Source organism: Anas platyrhynchos, chromosome 8, assembly GCF_047663525.1.
Source record: "Anas platyrhynchos isolate ZD024472 breed Pekin duck chromosome 8, IASCAAS_PekinDuck_T2T, whole genome shotgun sequence".
NCBI lineage: Eukaryota > Metazoa > Chordata > Aves > Anseriformes > Anatidae > Anas > Anas platyrhynchos.
The window spans coordinates 10364794-10383264 of record NC_092594.1 but is presented as its reverse complement, the minus strand read 5'-3'; the positions used below and the strand labels follow the sequence as shown (position 1 = coordinate 10383264).

General features: G+C 37.9%; 2 protein-coding genes across 5 annotated transcripts in view; one reads left to right on the top strand and one right to left on the bottom strand.

Annotated features, from left to right (window-relative positions):
• Positions 1–7417, bottom strand: part of PALMD (palmdelphin) — a 51014-nt gene extending 43597 nt beyond the window's left edge. The window contains exon 1 of the mRNA XM_005018733.6: positions 7140–7417. Coding sequence (XP_005018790.4) covers positions 7140–7183 — 44 coding nt within the window. The 5' untranslated portion in view covers positions 7184–7417. The remainder of the gene's footprint in view (positions 1–7139) is intronic.
• PLPPR5 (phospholipid phosphatase related 5) overlaps positions 1–18471 on the top strand; it is a 263660-nt gene that overhangs the window by 10942 nt on the left and 234247 nt on the right. For 2 of the 4 annotated variants that reach the window (XM_038183120.2, XM_038183113.2), the window contains exon 2: positions 18188–18307. The exons of the other annotated variants lie outside the window; for them this stretch is intronic. The gene's annotated coding sequence lies outside the window, so the exon portion shown is untranslated. The remainder of the gene's footprint in view (positions 1–18187; positions 18308–18471) is intronic. 4 annotated transcript variants of the gene reach the window in all.

Genomic DNA, 18471 nt, shown 5'->3' with positions numbered 1-18471 from the left:
TACCATTGTCTGTTACTTTGATAGATGCTAGGAATAATAAACAACATGGATCTATCCTCTACCTGTGAGCCCTTGAAAAGCTCCCTGTAGATGGGAAATATTACTTTTTACTGCAGTTCAATTCTCACATCAAAGCAGGTCTTTTCTGTGTACCCTGTAAACCTCTTTGAAAGAACGTATTTGTTTTGAAAGAAAATTCTTGAACATCAACCAAAAATCTCACTTGGCAGATGAACTATGCTCATTTTTGCATGGATTACATTGTATGCTCCAAAATATCATCCATTCATTATTAGTTTAAGCATCACTAAAGTACAATTCTCAAGTAATATGTTTCTAGATACAGTTTAGATTTAATTTCACTATGTAAAACTGCATCCTGGTATATAAGTAGTGACTAGAAAAGTTTCTCATTTCTCAGTCCTATTATAAGGAACGTCTCTTATGGAATTTGTTGATTCTTTTTGGACTCCAGTGAGCAATTTCATGGCATGGTGATCTCAATGGTGCAGGGGCTGAGGTGGCAAAGAGGACCCAGAAATAAAGTATTTGTAGCTCAAAACATGCAATTACAAGCTATGTCTGGGCAGATTCAAGGTCAAGCTTGCTGCTACAAGACAGAGAACCTTTATGGGAAGTGGCAGCTAAGGATTATGTTTATAGAGGAATATATTTGGCTCCGCTCAAATACAACACAAACTGCATTAATGTGCTTCACTACACTGAATTACTCTACAGTGCAATTAGAACTATCTGCCAAACAGTTTTTTGGAATAGAGACATTTCTAACAGAAGCATATGGCCAAATGATAGTCAAGAAACACATCAGCCTGGGTACTCTTTAGTTAGCTGAGAGCTCCATCCTTACTGTGTTAGGGGAGAAAGAAATAAGATTATCCTGGCATCTCTGAAGTCTTTCAGCTTTAATTTTTTGGCTAGTCAGCTATTACCAAAACTGGACCAAATTAATTCTTTGGGTACCTTTGAAGTCAGAAAAGTTATAGTTGTATTAAGACCCAAGCTTCTTAGTGGACTGGTTGTGCTGAATCTTGCAGAAGAATGCCCTTTTGAGAGCTTTTCTTTAATTGAATGTAGTGTTTAGTATTCATTGTTCATCATGAGTCACCCTGCTGTCTGTTCAAACGTTGTATTTGCAAAGAGTTCTTTTTGCCTTTTGTCAATTATAAGTGAAAAATGATTTTTTTTTTTCTTCTGTATTTGATAATGCCTGACACTGTGACTTAGACACGTTATAATTCCAAAAGGACTGACTCACAACCAAAAGCAAGTTGATAATACTTGTCATTCCAACCTATGTAACAAATACTTAACTTCAAGTACTTGCTTTCAGTGGGAGGTTATTGCTCTGAAACTCTGATGGACAAACCCAAGATTGGAGAAAAACATTTACTAGTTTTCCCACTTTGTTCTTTCAAATAACTGTTCCTATACTTTCCAGCTTGCTGTTTCCTCAGCTAGCATTGCCAACATGAGCTGTTTCCAGACTAATGGAAACTTCCTTCTGAATGAAGCAAGTTGTACTATTTGAAAATGGAAAACATTTGCAATCTTTATATACAAAGAAATAAGATCTTACCATAAATATAGAAGCAAAGCACTGTTCGTTCCCAGATTTCAAATGTGTTTGAAATAGCTGTGAGCTGGAAAAACATTTGGGAATGTGACGGAAGATGGGTATTCTAAACATCTAATCATGAAATGGAGAAGGTTATTCTCTTATTTTGTTTCTTGAGCCTTTTATTCCCACAGGACATGGCCTTTTGAAAAAGGAAAAGTGGCCAACAGGAAAGGAAGGCATTTAAGGAAGAAGCACAACTGTAGCCTGAGTTGTTGGCTTGATTTTATCACATTCTAGATAGAGGAATGGAAGATGAATGGATTCACGCCCAAATTCCACTGCTGTCGTCAGCAGAAACTTTAGAACTGGGCACAGGGGCAACGTGTCCACTTCCATGTGGAGCAGTTAAAGTGCAAGGATCTCTGAGTCTGTGTCCTGATGTACTGTTGGTACATCAGTTGGTTGATCCTGTTCGATGAATGGGAGTGGTTAAGTATTGTGGATGCAACCACAGTGCCAGAGATATCTATAACTTACCTAAAGAGAGGCCTCATGTAATTTTTGGGACAGGGATTCATGGCAGTACAAATCTGGCCTCTTTTTTTTTTTTTTTTTTTTTGTTCTTTCCTCAGCATTTTCAGATCTCCCAAACCAGCATGATTGCTGTCTTTGTTATTTTTCTGAAATCTGCAGCCAGACCATGGCACAAGGACATAATTAAGGACATAAAATGCTGATCTCTTGAGTGATTTCTCAGATGGATCTAGTGTATAGAATAACTTCATAGTTAAATAAATTTTACAGATTTAGAAATGCCCAGCTAGAAGGTAAGAAAAAAAGCTACAAGTAGACATATAAAAATGTCCTAACTTTGTGTAACAAGCTTTAGATAGACCAGATTTCATAGTTAAATATTAAGATATAATGATCTCCCTGTTTTTAAAGCCAGAGTAGTAAATGGAAATATCAACAGAGTGAATTGCTTGTCATTTTTTTATGGCTGTATATCACAAAGGGAACCATGCTTTTCTGTAACTTTCATGTGGCAACTTCCAGAAAAGAAAAGGTAAAGAAATCAACACAAAGTCTGTACTTTTTCTCTTCAGGAAGGTTTATATACCTTTATTTCCATATCTGTATAGACTATGTAATTGCTAGAAATACTTGCTTTTTGGGAATACTGAGTGACCAGTCACGTTCCACTTGATATCTGTCCCCTGGCAGAGATTTTGAGAACTTTGGTTCTACCTATTTTTTCTCATAAGAACATTAGCTAGAAGGTCAGGCAAGTGCTTTGTCAATGATCCCTTCAAAGCCTTTTCTGTATTTGTTAATTGCTTGAAAATTGCTATGGTGTGCTCATTTCAGGGATTTTATTACAGACCAAAGGTAAGAATAGTGTTATAAAATAAACCAGGAAAAAATTCACCTCTTTTTCCATGACTGAATTTGTCCAGAGGTCTGCACTGAATTTTTTTATTCAATGTATAGCTCGTCCAAAGCAGAAAATGACACATGAATTTTAAGAACTAAGCCATTAGCATAGCAACACTGAGTTTTAATTAATTTATAACACAATGAATCCATAATCAAATACTTCTGAACTTGTTTGTACTGCTCTACTCTCCTTAAATATCGAACGAATATCTTTATCATCTGTTAAACAAGAGATTTTCTTCTGCTGGGAATATTCCTTATCAGAGCTGGGTAATGTTTCTGTTGCAATATTTCTCATTCAACAGATGAAATTGAATGACTGTTGAACCTTCCAAGGTAGTGGCTAATAGGTAGGTGCTACACATTAAAGGTTTCCCTTTCATACTTAGCAGTTGCTATATAGCATTTGGGAAAGTTGATTCTTGTAATCTATTTAGTACTCAACATGGATATACGTGTGGTATATACGGGGGTGCAGGGGCAGGAGTTAAATAGGATAAAAGAATGGTGTTGTCTGTAGCGGAAGCAAAAGAAACCTGTCTAAAAGGATAAGTGAAAGTCCATTGGTACATGTATAAAGCTATAGGTATAACAAGTCTGTAACTACACCTTTGTGGTGTTTGCTAGGAATCACGTTGTTCACAGCTCGGTATGAAAATGTATAGTGCTGGAGAATCTGACACTGCATTTCCATGCAAAATTGTGAATTCTCCCTGGAGTTCCAAAACTTGAAGTGTCTTTAAACAAATAGAAGAAGCTCTCTTGAATCTTTGGTAATGAGAGCATTTTATGCATACCAGTTTACTCTGATTCAAATGCCTCCATGAAGTTACTCTGTTTTGTTACAGAAAATATCACCTGGAAACAGTTGAATAGGTGTTGGGCAATGAATCCTGCTCTGCAGCACTGCTGGAAATTGTGTGCACTGATAGATCATAGTCAAACAGGTTATTATGACTGTCACTGAGTCAGTCCAGGCTTCCCTCCAACACCCAGCCTTCCTACCCACCCTTGAACACTTCTACCGCCAGATTTCATGTCATGACTTTTTATGCCTTTTCTTTGCTGTTTCCAAATACTTATATCAGTGAAATGATACAGGATCCTGCTGATCTGTGTGCAGATAAACTTTGCTGTCAGCTGTGTAGCCAGCTGGGACTGATTTATATAAGTCCTAGCCTGAAGGTGTTACGGACAGGCAATCACATCTGCTGTTTGCTATCTATCCTTTGCTCTATATATCCATGTTCTCTGAACTTGTGAAAGTCCCACCAAGAATCCCAATGTAATAAATGTCACTGATATGACAGTAGCAGTTAAACCCTTTGGGAGCTCCAAAATGAAAATAAATCCCTCAGAAGTGTATTGCTAAAGTCTTTCATGGCAATGGACATTTTCAGTGTACTGCTGGAGTTTGGTGTGTGGAATATCTTCCCTTTCTGATCCCTCTGAGCATCCCCACTCTGATATGAAACTAGCGTGATTTGATTTTGTGTCATATTTTAAGTACTGTGGTTTATCCATTTATTTTAAGGGACAAGTCTGACTAATGATTTTATGGTGATAAGGTGTGAATATCACTACCCATGGAAGATGATTGTAGATGTAATTAAAAAAAAAAAAATCTGATGCAAATCAGAACAGGAATGGCACTAGATCACTGCTGAAAAACTGGAAAACTTTTATGTTCATCCAGTTCCTGAATTGTTGGGGGGGGCGGTTACCATGACTCTTCAGCCAACAGGAATACACAAACACTGCAACAACTTCAGGCATCCTTTATTGAGGAAAAAGACAATAGATATCAGTTGCAGTTTGTTGGACGTTGGATTTATTTTAATTTTATAAATGAGTGATATTTTTAAAACCATAGTGAAAATCTCCACTATATGTTCACTTAGATCTGCTTAATACTTCTCACAGAAAGTTAACAAAGCAGTCCTCTGTTGTGGTGGACATACCGAGATTAAAATAAGTATGTACCAATGCTGATTAGGAGTTTGTGGGAGAGTGCAATGCACTCAATTCCACGTGCAAATTTCATAATTTACCATAGATTTAAGGTAGATTTTAGATCGCCAGTGCAGTGGAGCCAGTGGAGATGGGCATCTCCAGAGGGAGGGCACTTGCACCATTAATGGCTCTGGAAGTGTCTGACTCCCTCTGCTGACTACAGAGCCTCTCTGCTGCACTGCTGTTCTTGTTGACAAAAAAATGTTCTTGATTCTTTCTTTGAAAAAAATCCAGGTTAAAAAAAGTTTAATATGTAGCCAAATCAAAGTCTACAGACTTTGCAAATATATTAAATGAATATTTTAGCATGAACAGAAACATTTATGTTGCATTTTGATGTTAATGTATATTCTTTATCCCCCCTAATGTGAACATTCAATAGTTATAACACAATTGGGTTGCTGTCTACTGTTAAATCTAGAAAAAATGAAATGCCATCCTGAAAAGGAGCCAAGCTGGATCCATGTCTGCTATCTCTTTGCCAGTCCTGTGCAGTCCAGCACTGGTGCTTCTGACAAAGACCTATCAGCCTCACAATAGGCAGATATGGAATAATCCACCCTTTTGCCTTCTCTCAGGGGTCTGATCTGTAGCATTTAATGATTGGCTGGAATTCTGAAACATTAATCTCCCATGTGCCTGGTGACAGGAAGAGGGGGAATGGACTAAAGTTGTGCCAGGGGTGTTTTAGGTTGGATATTAGGAAGAACTTCTTTACTGAAAGGGTTGTGAGGCATTGGAATGGGCTGCCCAGGGAAGTGGTGGAGTCCCCATCCCTGGAGGTCTTTAAAAGACGTTTAGATGTAGAGCTTAGGGATATGGTTTAGTGGAGGACTGGTTAGTGTTAGGTCAGAGGTTGGACTCGATGATCTTGAGGTCTCTTCCAACCTAGAAGTTCTGTGAATTCTGTGAAATTAAATAATTCTTACATAAAGCTGATATCTTAATTATACTTAATTCTGGAAATAACTACTTAATCCTTTTCTTAAAGATGTTTCAACATCTTCCTATGGCAACAGGTTGTACAGTTTAATTAGACAGCAAGTGTAGAAGTCTTATAAGATAATGCTAACATCAGTTTCTTTAGCAAATATTGCTGTGTAAGTGTAATTAAAACTAATTTGGGGTTTGACAAAGTACACTGGTAATTAACACTTTGTTTATCAGCTTTGATTTTCTTTCTCATCCTTGCATCTGTTCACCTAGTGTGCTTGGATCTCTTTGTGTAATAATTTCAGTTTTTGTTATGCTGTGTGTGTGGTGTGTTGATTGGTAACAGAACTGAGATTCTACAGGTCTAAGTAGATATAATCCATCATAATCTACAGAGGAACATTCATTAAATTTGTACGTAAACATATTAGGGGAAAAAAACACACATAAACTGTGTGTATTATTTAAATGAAATAATAAACACTAACAGCTATAGTTAAATTAACAACACAGAAAAACACACATGGGAGAAATTAGTTAATTTCTAAACCAGTTTATAATGTATCTGCTTATTTCTATAAAACATATAAATATCTCTAGCACAACTATTAATATTATTTGCCTTCCGCAAAATAGGCAAAAATAACTAAGCATAATTTTCTTCCCTGAGAGACCACACTGTTTCTTCTCTATTTAAGATCACACTCTAATAAAGTTTAATGTCAGACAGAAGCAGGTTTAGAACAGCTGTATGAAATTTAACTCCATTTCAACATTCCCTTGTCCTTTCTTTGTCACCTCTCTTTCCATCCTCTCTCTCCTTGTCTCCCAAAACTGGTTACAGTCATGGTCACACACCCATTTTAAAATTTTAGTTCAGTTCTAACTCTGAAATAAATGTTCATCTATTATGAACTAGCACAAATACATTGAAAGTATTTTAGATAAATCTAAAGTCCTCTGTCCTGTCCTCACACATCTGAAGGTATAAGAACTCAAAATCCAAACTCACACCATAATTGTTGATGTATGAACTAGGAATTAGATTTTTTTAGTAAGAAAGAGAAAAGCAGAATAAAAAGAAGAATCAAAACACTAGGGAAGGGCAGATTTTGATAGTCGTATTTCCTAAGAGCAGTATACAGCCTCAATATGTTTTAAGAAGTTGGGACCTTACCTTTTGTGTCTTTGATGTTCGGAAACAGAAGCATCAGCTTGCATCTTGATGTCACATTTATCGCTACCACGTTACAAACAACAAAATGGTAGAAGACTGAAAGAACTACAGGCTGGGGTGATAAATCCGTTTGATGCTGTCTTCCTGTGTTTTATTTATGCACACTTCCAGGTGAAGTATGACCTTCTTCTGTGGAATTAAGAAAAGCAGATGGAAAAATATATTTTAGAAATCCCTGTGCTGGGTCTAAGAAATACTTGCTGAAGATATTTCCTCTAACAAGTCAGTTTATTATCTAAGAGACCTTGTTGAGTTCCTTGCCCGTTATAGTCTAGTAAATATTTAACTCACTATATGAGACTTGGGTATGCATGATTTGTAAGTGGGTGTAGCTCTTACTTTGGCATTTATTATGGCCCTTTGTTCTAGACAAATCCTAGCTAAATTAGTGGGTGAGGTAAAGATGATGATGACTTACTGTAGTTGCTGGACTGATAAAATTGCTAGGCAGATGATAAAGGTTGCTTTGAACATAAATGATAAACTTTTATATCATAAATTATTTAAAAATGTAATAAACATGTTGAAAGTCTGCAGGAAAAATCACAGCAAATCCATTCTAATATTGAACTTCCGTGATCAAGAACGCTAAATTTTCTTGCAGATAGGATGAATATGCTACACTGGATGTGGAAACAATATATGTTTCGTTTCATGCGAAGTTGCTCTAAAGACATATTAAAGATAAGTTTCTTAGACTGGAAAATCAGGAGAAGCTGCTTCTCTAAACAGATATGTCAGAAACAAAGAGATAAGGAAGCAGGCTGCTTGGGAACTGCTCAGAAAGGAGAGCGGCCTCTGCTACCTGCAGTAGAAGTTTCAGGGGCAGCAAGTCTGCAGTGTAAAGTTCTGAACTCCAGAGAAAGACAGGGTCTTTTTAATTTTTTCCATATTCTTCTTAATTTGTGTTCCCATCATTTAGATAAGTAAACTTAGATGACATGGAAAATATAATGTTGTAGCTGTTCTTTCTACATTTGGTTAAGGTAAACTTATGAAAATCTGATGTTTCTCATGTATATATTGCTCCAGTTATTTGTCTTCAGGAGATGATAATAAAAAAAAGTTAAAGACTAGTGAGGAAATAATTTTAAAGGAGACTAAAAAATACATATATATTCACAGAACCTTGCATATCAACTGCTGTATGCAAGATTAGCATCTTTAGGTTGCACGGGAACCCCAGTGCTATTTTCAGAGCGCATCCTTTAGGAAGGCTTGTTCACGTTACAGCCTTCCCAGACTGCCTGTGGTGCATCTGGCTGTAGCGTGGCTTTTATCTGGGTAAAATCGCTTTCGAGTGTCTCGCTTCCGAGGTCTGGTGAGGTGAAGTCTCCCTCTCGCGGGCTGCCGCCGGCATTGCGGCCTTGGTGGCGGGGCCCCTGCCCCGGGGGGCGCCTTGCGGGCAGCCGGCTGGGCTGCTGAACGCCCCCGCGGCAGCTTGTAGGGCAAGCTGAGCCCTAATTCGCTGCAAACTTTGTGCTTCTTGCTTGGACAGAAGCAGTACTGCTTATTTTTGAGTATTTTTCTCTTACATCTGTTTTGGTGATCTCTAAAAACACGCACGCAGGATTGTTATTTCAGCATTATTCTGTCAGCATTTAAATCAGGTATCAGACGTGTAACTATGATGTTATAACCGTATAATTTATATGCATTCCCTGTAATGCATTTAATAAAGCCTCGCACCATGCCATGTTCCAGGGTTACTCACAAAAACTTCTGGTCTCTTTGAGGTGCTTACGTCAAATGGGAGTAAACTAATCCCTGAATGGTAATGTTGGTGTTTTAGTAACAAACATGCACAGTAACTGAAAGCAATACTTGAATCTTAGTTTGTTTTTACTCTGAATCCTTTCATCTTTTACTGTACCTAAATTGTAAATAATCAAATTTGAAAGCTTGGAATTTGGAGGCCTATGGCAAGATGAAGTAGAAGCACATAGAGGATACAGTAAAATGCCTTCAGATCTGCCATGGCCAAATTGCTGTCACAACATTTCTATGGCACCTTTGTATGGACAGAACAGGAGCAAACAATAAGAAGCATAGTGAAGTCAGAGGACATCAGGAAGATGAATTAAGTGTACAGAAAAAGTGATTGTTGGTAAAAAGCAGATTGGGAGTGTAACAAACATATGTAAATATTCAGAAGAGGCTGAATGAAACAGGGAGGTACCAGACTGAATGGTAAGAAAATCTCCCTTCCCTTATGAAATATTTCTTGTTTATTCATGAAGGCATTGCCTGAATCTGTATGATGCAAAAGACAGGAACATGCATTCAGTACTCTGCAGGTTTTATTTTGCACAGACATGCAAAAATATGTGCAGATGTACATTGAGAACCATAACATATGTTGGCTTTACTTTATATTGAGACTTTTGTCTTCATATAAGTGTCTGTAGATCAAAATTATCTTAGTATTATTTTTAAACTTCACTTTTCTGAAGAGATAATTTTGTTCCCAGAACTGCTACATAATATTATAGATATGATAATTTCTTAATGACTTTCTTCTGAGTCTTGTAGATATTGAATTTTAACCCAAAACAGCTTTAAAGCAAAAACAAACACAAACCAACACCAACAGGAGAAACAAACAAGAAAAACAAAAACCCACCACACCTTTTCCTTGTCTGTTAAGAGATCATCTTTTGTATGGTTGCTCAGTTTAACCAGAAGAGAAAAGCAGTAGAGTGATAGGATGGTATATGAACAGCTTAGGACAGCTGATGTGCTTATGCTTCATTAAGTTTTGTCCAGCTGGACAGATCAGAGAGGTAATCACCAAGTATGTAAAGTCTCAACTTTTCTCATAGTTATCATAAGGTGTCACTGAATTCAGTCAAGAGCTGTGCACATATTTAGACTTCCTTAAACTTGGGATATTTTATGGGAATGTTGAAATGCAAATGTACAGCCTGACTTGTGGTCTATACAGATTTGAAAATATTACCCTTGATCATTAAGTTACAATCCACTCAAATAGATAAAAATTGTTTCATTTGGCACTAGATCGCTTTTCAGATTAGTATTCTTGGAAGGAATTGGTTGAATACATTGCTCAATTTTTTATTGTATGGAAGCGACTCACCGTCACCGTGTCATATCCTATGTGACGTTTTCATACAAGAAATACTGCTGAACTTTCATCTGAAATGCTGATGCACCTCTCTGAATTTGATTTATGGCATTAGAAATCTGGGCCCAGATTTTTAAAATCTGTTGCCTGCTTTTTAAGTGTGTAAATGTTTCCAAAGAAATATATAGAATTGTTAAGGTTTTCCAGCTTCCTGCGCAGTTCCGGAATGATTCCTTCTAGCAGAGGTGGCATTTGTCTCTGTGGCTTTGGGATGCCTTGTGGAAATGCCTAATATTGTGTTTGGAGATTTATTTTTGTTTGTTTGATTTTCTTCTTTGTAAGCTTACACACGCTAATTGAGTCTTCTCTGTTTTAGGAGGGAAAGAGAAAGGAAATCATTCCTTTGCCAAAGTATAAGGTTTAACTGAATACACAGCAGATTGGTCAGTGTTGGGGTTCTGCTTTGCCTAAAGTAGAGAAGCTGGAATCAGCTGCTTTTGCGTTCAAATATCCTCAGAATCAGGGTGTTTCCCAGGTTCTGATCTAGAGCTTAACTTTAGGTTTGTGCCTCCCCAGAAAGTAGGGGAATGGAGAGAGATGCAAAAAGACGCTTGCCAGCAAGCAACAGGGAAATGACAGAACTGAGTGTTCCCTCCTTATGTCATATAAATATCCATCTCTAGAATCTTCTGGGACCCATTTTCATTTCCAGTTTCTTTCTTACCCTCCCAAAAACTTCCTCCAAAAAGGAAGTGGTAGGGGCTGACCTTCAAATGTCATGTTTCTTCACGTGGTATCTTTGTTGAGAAAGGCTAGTGAGAGTAAATGAAAAATAAACTGCAGTAATGATGAACTAATGCAGTCCTAATGGAATACACCTAGACTGACTGCAATTAAATGCCATGGCAGCATAGCAAGTTTCTGTAGTTTAATGAGATAAGCAAAATAACTGGCCTTTATGTCATGCTATTAATAGGCTGTACTTGATTAAATTAGAACAGAAGCAGTTTGCAGACTGAGGCAGGTATCCTGTGGAAACACTGAGTTGAATGTCAGTGATACAGCAAAAACTTCATATATAAATCACAGCTACAGGAGAAAAAAAAAAAAAAAGTTTTGGAAAGCCATTCACCTTAGCACATTAGCAGATCTAACGGTTGATGCTTATCTTCTGTTCTTCCCCCCCACTCCCCCCCCCAAAAAAAAAATAAAAATCTTATTTATAGTTCTCTATGGGTCGCAATGAACTCTGGAACAGAATGTGCATACATGTCAAATGTGAATACTTTGGGATCAAGTATATCTAAGCTGGCTTCAACAATAGTATAGATATCTGAGGTTTATGTATCTCTAGCACTTAAGAAAAAAAAAAAAGCATTATTTCTTAAGATATTCTGTGGAAGTTAGGTAAAGTATCTATGATAAAAATGTTCTCCAACTAGAATTTATGTTCAAATGAATGGCTCAAGCTGAACACACCAAATATTTGATGTGCTGTTCAGATACCAAACAGCTAGTTCTGACTGCATTTTGCATTGAGCTTCATTGGCATTTTGTAACCTGAAACTCAAAGGCCAAAGTCTGCTCTTTTTAAGCTCCAGGCTTGAAGGGAGATAGGACAGATTCAGTGCTCAACTCAGATGATAATTTGGTTTTGAATTTTTTCCAGAAATGACTGCTTATTTTAGTTGCCTTAGCCTGGGGGACCACAGAAAGGGTCAAACTGAGATACAGCAGAAGCATCTGGTTTCTGAGAGCTGCCTCACAGTGCTTTTGAGATTGATTCAGGGTCCTTCGAAGTATGCCGTGTTAGATGTTCAGAGGCATGAGTAACAGAGAGTAGGGAGCCCTCACTAAGAAGGCTGCAAGTTCTTCCTCTGAAACTGTATCAGTCTGCAGATAGGATGTCCTCTAACAGCAGTCAGGATCACAGTGCTCTGAACAAATGATCTGGTGGGTGCCAGTCTCTTCTGACTTCTGCTTTTGGATGTTGAACAGTCATTTTGTTCCTCACTGGAACTTGTAGGCAGGAAATAAGCTTCAAATAGATGTTAGCGTAGCAGTGTATTATTAACTTGTCTTTGCAGTTGAATGAAGCCTTGAAGAATTTGGGATAAAACTGAGTTGTCTTAATGAAACAGCATTTTTTTTTTTTATAACTGTATTATGTACAAAACCAATGGCTTCTTCAAAATTTTGCTTCATTAACTGAGAAGCATTAAAAGCTCAAAACCACTGTGAAGGATGTGTTAATCAAAATTATTAATGAAATGTGATGACCTCCATATAGATGTTCCCATGCACAAAAATAAGGGCTCTGTAATTGAAACCCATTATATTGTGGCTACATTGGCTGAATTAGCAGCCTCAGGTGCTGGCTGACATTCAATATTGCCAATTTTTTGCTCTGCTGGCTATATGAATGGGGGAAAAAGAGAGCTGTAGCAGCAGTCCACTCTTTACTAATAAGAAGGTGCTTAAGATGCAAATGAAAAGCTCTCCTAACCCCCTTTTCAGCACATATAGTTATCTTCAATCTGTCCTCCCTTTCCTCCTGTTAAAAGAAATTTATTATATGAGACTGAGCTGTTCAGATTTCTGTGCTACTCAGCAGTTGTGCTACAATACAAAGATCATAGATCTCATTCCCATGTAAGGACACCTCTTTCCTTCTGTAGCAGAAACTCATTAATTTTAATATACACTAGTGAAGCAGCTGAGTGGGCTTTGAGGTCTCCTTCATAGCAGCATGTTGTGTTGCTTCTGCACCACTGAGCTCATTATTCTTTTATTAAGAAAGCAAGGAGGAATACAGTGTGTACAGTCTTAATGCTATCTTCAGATATTACAGGGCATCAGCATTCTCTGGAAACATGAAGAGCCTGCTCAAAAAAATTAAGTGAAATGTTCTTTGTTTTGTTTGACCCACAAGTGAAGGAATGTGTCGCACAACTGATCTCTACGCCATTTGCTTCACTATGCCCTTCTTACTCCACATTTTTGTAGGTCAAGCCTAGAAAAATTGACTGCATAAGAAATGAATGCTAGAGATGCTATGTAGGGCTGATAAAGGACCCGTCCTTTCTTCCTCTGCAAACACCTGAATGTAAGTTGTTTCCTCAAACCTCCAGTATTTAGCTGTGCTAATGTGAGTATATTTATAGAACTATGCATTTGCTCTCTATGTTGCTGCTTTAGGACTGGGATTTCTTTTAAGCTTTGGGAGCCTGGTTCTATTTCTGCTAGTTCCTAAATTGGTCTGAAAATCAGTCCAGTTCTGCCAGAGTGCATGAGGGAGGCATTCATCTAGTATTCAGGTGGTTAGAGATTTCTAGGGGAGGCACGCAGTAGTGCTCAAGACATGATTGATTCGGGTCCATTTCAGATTTGAATTGAAAATGAAGGTTTAATTCAGCTGTCACATCCTCCAGCCTCCCTGACCCACCTCTGGTCTGTCAATATGAAAATAAATAGCGAACAGAGAATCTGCAAATTTCAGCACACTGCCATTTGAAGTTAGCACTGGGGCAGAACACTTGGTGATTTCTGCATATCCAATATTATCCATGGTTTTATTTTGTTCATTAAATAAGTCTGTTTATTTTCAGTTTTGATTCTGCAGAATTCCTCAGGACTCAGCTGTGAGGATTAAATCCAGGCAGCTGTTCTTCAAGTTGTTAAGATCAAGTCTTCCTCCTTCTTTCCTCCTTTTTAGGTTTGTCTCTCCTTACTGTCTTCATACAAATATGCCCTTTTTTCTGGTTTGCCCCAAGACTTGTTAATTTTAATTTACAGGCCTGAAAGTCTCATTTGTATGCAGTAATTCCCATACTCTGAAAAAATGTATCAAGCTCCAAAGGAGCTTTATCTAACCTACCTCTCCTGGGCAATGGTTCAGGAAAAAGGATGAAGAAAAGAATATTGGAATGTCTCCCAGTAACCCTGTGCTTTGTCTCCCTATGGTGATTGATTAGTGTCTTGTAAAGAACTGCATGCATTAGTCTAATTGATGTGCTGTGTGGTAGAGGGTACCTGCTGTCTTTGTTGGTTTGCAGTTCATGTATAACAAAAGTGTACTATGTGGTTTCTTTCTGTTCTGCACTGCTAACTGGGGTGTGGCCGGACAGCAGAGAGGCAGGCAACATTATTTCCTTGTCCTTGCTACCCACATAACAGGCTGGGTGAATGCTTTGGCAGAAAGACAAAACGGCACCATTCCTGGGAGCAGCTGAGCGTGTTCTGCTGCGTAGACTTCTGTTTGGCATATGCAGAGACTAGAGGACTTATATGAAGAAGAGAGAAAAGAATAGAGAAAAAAAAAAAAAAAAAAGCATTGACACAAAGCTGAAGTAGTGGAAGTGCTGAAAGAGAAAAGACTTGCCGGAGGATCCACAGTGCTGTGCAGTTATCCAGAGAAGAAGCAAAGTTTATTGTGTGTATTCTCCTCCCCCATGTCTTCATTAGTGTTAGTGCTTTCATGACTCCCTGAGAGTTTTATCAGCCATCAGAAAAACAACTTTTAGCCAGATCAATGTTTCTGAGTCTTTACACAGTGTTTGGTTGCCAGTTGAAAGGGAAGGAGGTGCAGGTTGTGACCTCTTCGAAGCAAGTGGCTTTGGATCAGTGTAAACTGATTGTAAAAATTCTCTCGACTTTTATCATTGCTCTGTCACGTAGAAAGTAATATTTACCTCAGAGTAAGTAAACAATCTGTTTATATTTAAGTTAATCACTGGAAAAGTTGGTGACACCGACTTACTGTATGAGGAAAGCTGTTTTCCATGACCAGATGTCTGCATTCCCTAAATTAGGAGGACAGACTCAGGACACTGGTAGCTAGCATGCTAAAGATAACTATCTTGTTGACAAGAAATCTATGATGAAGGGAGCTGGAATAAGAATAGTTGGTCCGAGTACAAAAAGACCCATAAATTAACTTACTTCATTCTGAGCGCTCAGTTAGGCAAAGAGCTGGATGCCTGGCCAGGAGGCTGGGTAAATATTCTGGGTGTGAATATTCTGGGAGAAAATCTTTACTGTGAAATATCTTCAGGAAAAACATTGAAGATTCTTCCCAGCAGAAGAACTCAGGTGTGAAGATAAGTAAGAATTAGAAAATGTCAGGTTTTATGAAGAGAGCCAGATGATGGCAGCATAGAATGCAACAGAAGACTGAGAAAATTCGTGGGTTAAGTAGCAACAGAACTGCCCTTGAAAACAGAGTCAGAGTTCAACCTTTCCATCTCATCCTCCACTTCAGCAGTGGCTTTTGAAATATAGGGCTATGGCTCTGGGAAGGAGAAAAGAAAACAATGATTGTGTTCTGTGTACATGTGCTGATCTTTCATAAGCTATGCAATAAATCAGCCCAGAAATCTTTTGTGTGGCATCAGTAATAAACAGTTCTGCTTCATCCTTTCAGATCCAGAAATCTCGTCTCTTTTTCTTAGCAGTATAAATTCTTCTAGCTAGTCATACACTCTACAAATTCTACCTTGCTAATTCTTGTCATGAAAACTAATCTGTAACTACTGCAGCCTCTAAGGCAATTCAAAATACACCTCTAGATATAACGAGAAATACAAGCCGCATGCACATTAGTATTTTAAACAAGAAGCTTAACAACCAATGTCTCAATCAGACATGATTGAGTTGGTCACCTAACAAACACAATGCCTGCTTTGGTCACTTAATAAAGAAGTGCTGTCTCTGTGGCAAAATCCCATGTCTTACTGGAGGCACTATTTGATGGTATTGGCAAAGGACAGGGTAATCGGCATGCAGACTCTAGATCTGCTGGTTGTATTGGCCACCAAAGCAGGAATTCAGTGTTTAACCCTTCAGAATTGCTTCTGTAGTGGTAGCCACGCAGTCTCAGGGGATGTAAGCCTGTGGCAGAGTACTTTCAGGAACATGAAGTGCTATGAGATAGTGAAACAACACAAGGTTACCTCTGTGCTGGTAGCATTTGGAAATGGGATTATAACTACACATGATGGTAATTCTCAGTTTTGGGACAGATTCTGAAAGCCAACTTACTCCCGTGCTTTTATTTTCATTTGTATTGACACTGATCCTCTCACTAACACATAGAAATAGTTTACTGGTTAAGCAAAAGATAAATAGCTGCAATGTACTTTAACATTGAATGCTCTTATGTCAGTATAGAATACTGAATTAATGCTCATTAAATCTGCAAACTACCCAATTTCCTTGGGGCGTAATTTGAAATTCCAATAACAGGGGTTAATTTAAACTACTGAACATTTTAAATGCAAGTGTTTTCTGGCATGGCAAACTCTCTCATTGCTTCTGGGACAGGTTCTGGCCCTACAGATCTCACAGGTCTCAGTTATTTTGCATTTCACCTTAGTCTGTAGAGTTGACTTGTTTGCCTGCACTTCCTGCCACCTGAAAAGGAGGCAGTCTCCTATATGCATTAGGAATTGTTGGGCCCTGCTTCACTGGATTACTCCAAAAAACTATAAGACAGTAACTTTTTTTCCTTGTATTTGTGTAAGGATCATCCCACGTACTGTGCTTATCATACGTTTCCACACCAACACTTGCCAAAGATAAGATTCTGATTTGTTCAGCTTCCATTAGTTGTGGTAGTGAGAACTGGAGCTAGAAAAAAGGAGATATAGATAGATATATCCTTGTAAAACCTATCCAGGGCAGCTCAGTGTTATGGCAAGAGAGCAGACTTCAGAAGAACGTTAACACATTAGCAGTCCTGAGAGATCTAACAGATAACAGATATCTGATGGGCATCTCTGGCTCATAAAAGAAAACTCAAACCATTCAGTAGCACCCATAATGTTTGGAATTCCCATTGACAGAGAAGCTAAGCCCTCATCTAGTATATGTGCAATAAAATGGGAAGGGGGAAATACCTTAATGGAAAAAAAAGATACCTGGTGCTACTTGCTCTCCGATGCAAACTAAAACCAGACCTTGCCAACAGGGACAAATTGCTTAATATATATACAGAATTTTGAAGATCTAAAGTAGTTTAAGTGTTATTATTATCATTTTTACTAGAGCACTAATATTGCTCTTCTAAATAGATATATTGGAGTTTTATCTTTAAAATGTATTAAAAAAGGCTTAAGTGAAACTTTTCTGGAAAAGAATGAATGATGTGGTTCTTCTATCAACACAGTAATAAAGCATTTACAATTAGACCCTGTACTTTGTATAGGCTTGGAGGAAAGGAATTTCTGAGTCAGCATGTGGTGCCATTAAACATATTTAAATGTAGCTTAATAATAGTCTTTTCACATCCTTTCAGTGCATGTGACTCTTACTTTAAAAATAAAAAAAAAGAGAAAATTACTCCTGGGGGTTGAGTGCACTATATTCATGCTATTCTGCATCTCTGATTACAAGTACTACAATCAGAAGGGTGAACAAAACAGGACCGTGAAAATGGGCATCATAATTGTGGAGTGATACTGCTAGTGTGCATTTTCCAGGAATGCTAATTAGATGCATGTCAGGGGTAAGCACACAGAACCTCAATATATAGCTGTGCTGCTGCCCTCAGAGATGTGCGCTTCTATTCATGAAATCTTTGCTATCTTTTCTAACCCATAATTTTCAAGACAGCAAAGTATCGGTGTTCGTGCTGTACAGTCTGTGCTGTTATTCCTTCAAAGCGAACAGGAATATCCTGACACTGTATCTTGCCACAGTTCATTTTAAACATTTGAACAGCTCCAAGAAAACACCTTGCTCCTAATTTGTAGCTAGTTTAATATGCAAAAGTTTTGCAGCTGTCACTTGGCTATGCTGAAAAATGTTGTGCTTTTGGTTACAAAAGGTTACTTGTGCTGGCTTACAGACAAGACCTGTTGGCTGTTTATTATAGAATCAATAATACTGTCTTTATCCTTTCTAGGAAGTGGAGAATCACTGTGGCTAGGTTTTGAGGCTAAACATGAGTGCTGTGATTTTGTGTGACCAGGCCTGAATTACTGCAGGTGGAGGAGAGCAGTTCCTAGAAAGAGAAAATCAAAAGGTAGGAGATGACAGCTGAACTTCCTGGCTTCTATGAAAGCCCTCATCATAAAATTCCTTTAAATGAAACTCCATTTCCTGTTTCATTTTAAGTGCAGTGAACAATTCTTTAGAAAGTTCTTCTGGAAGATCTATAATTATACTGCAAAAATTAAACTATGTTGT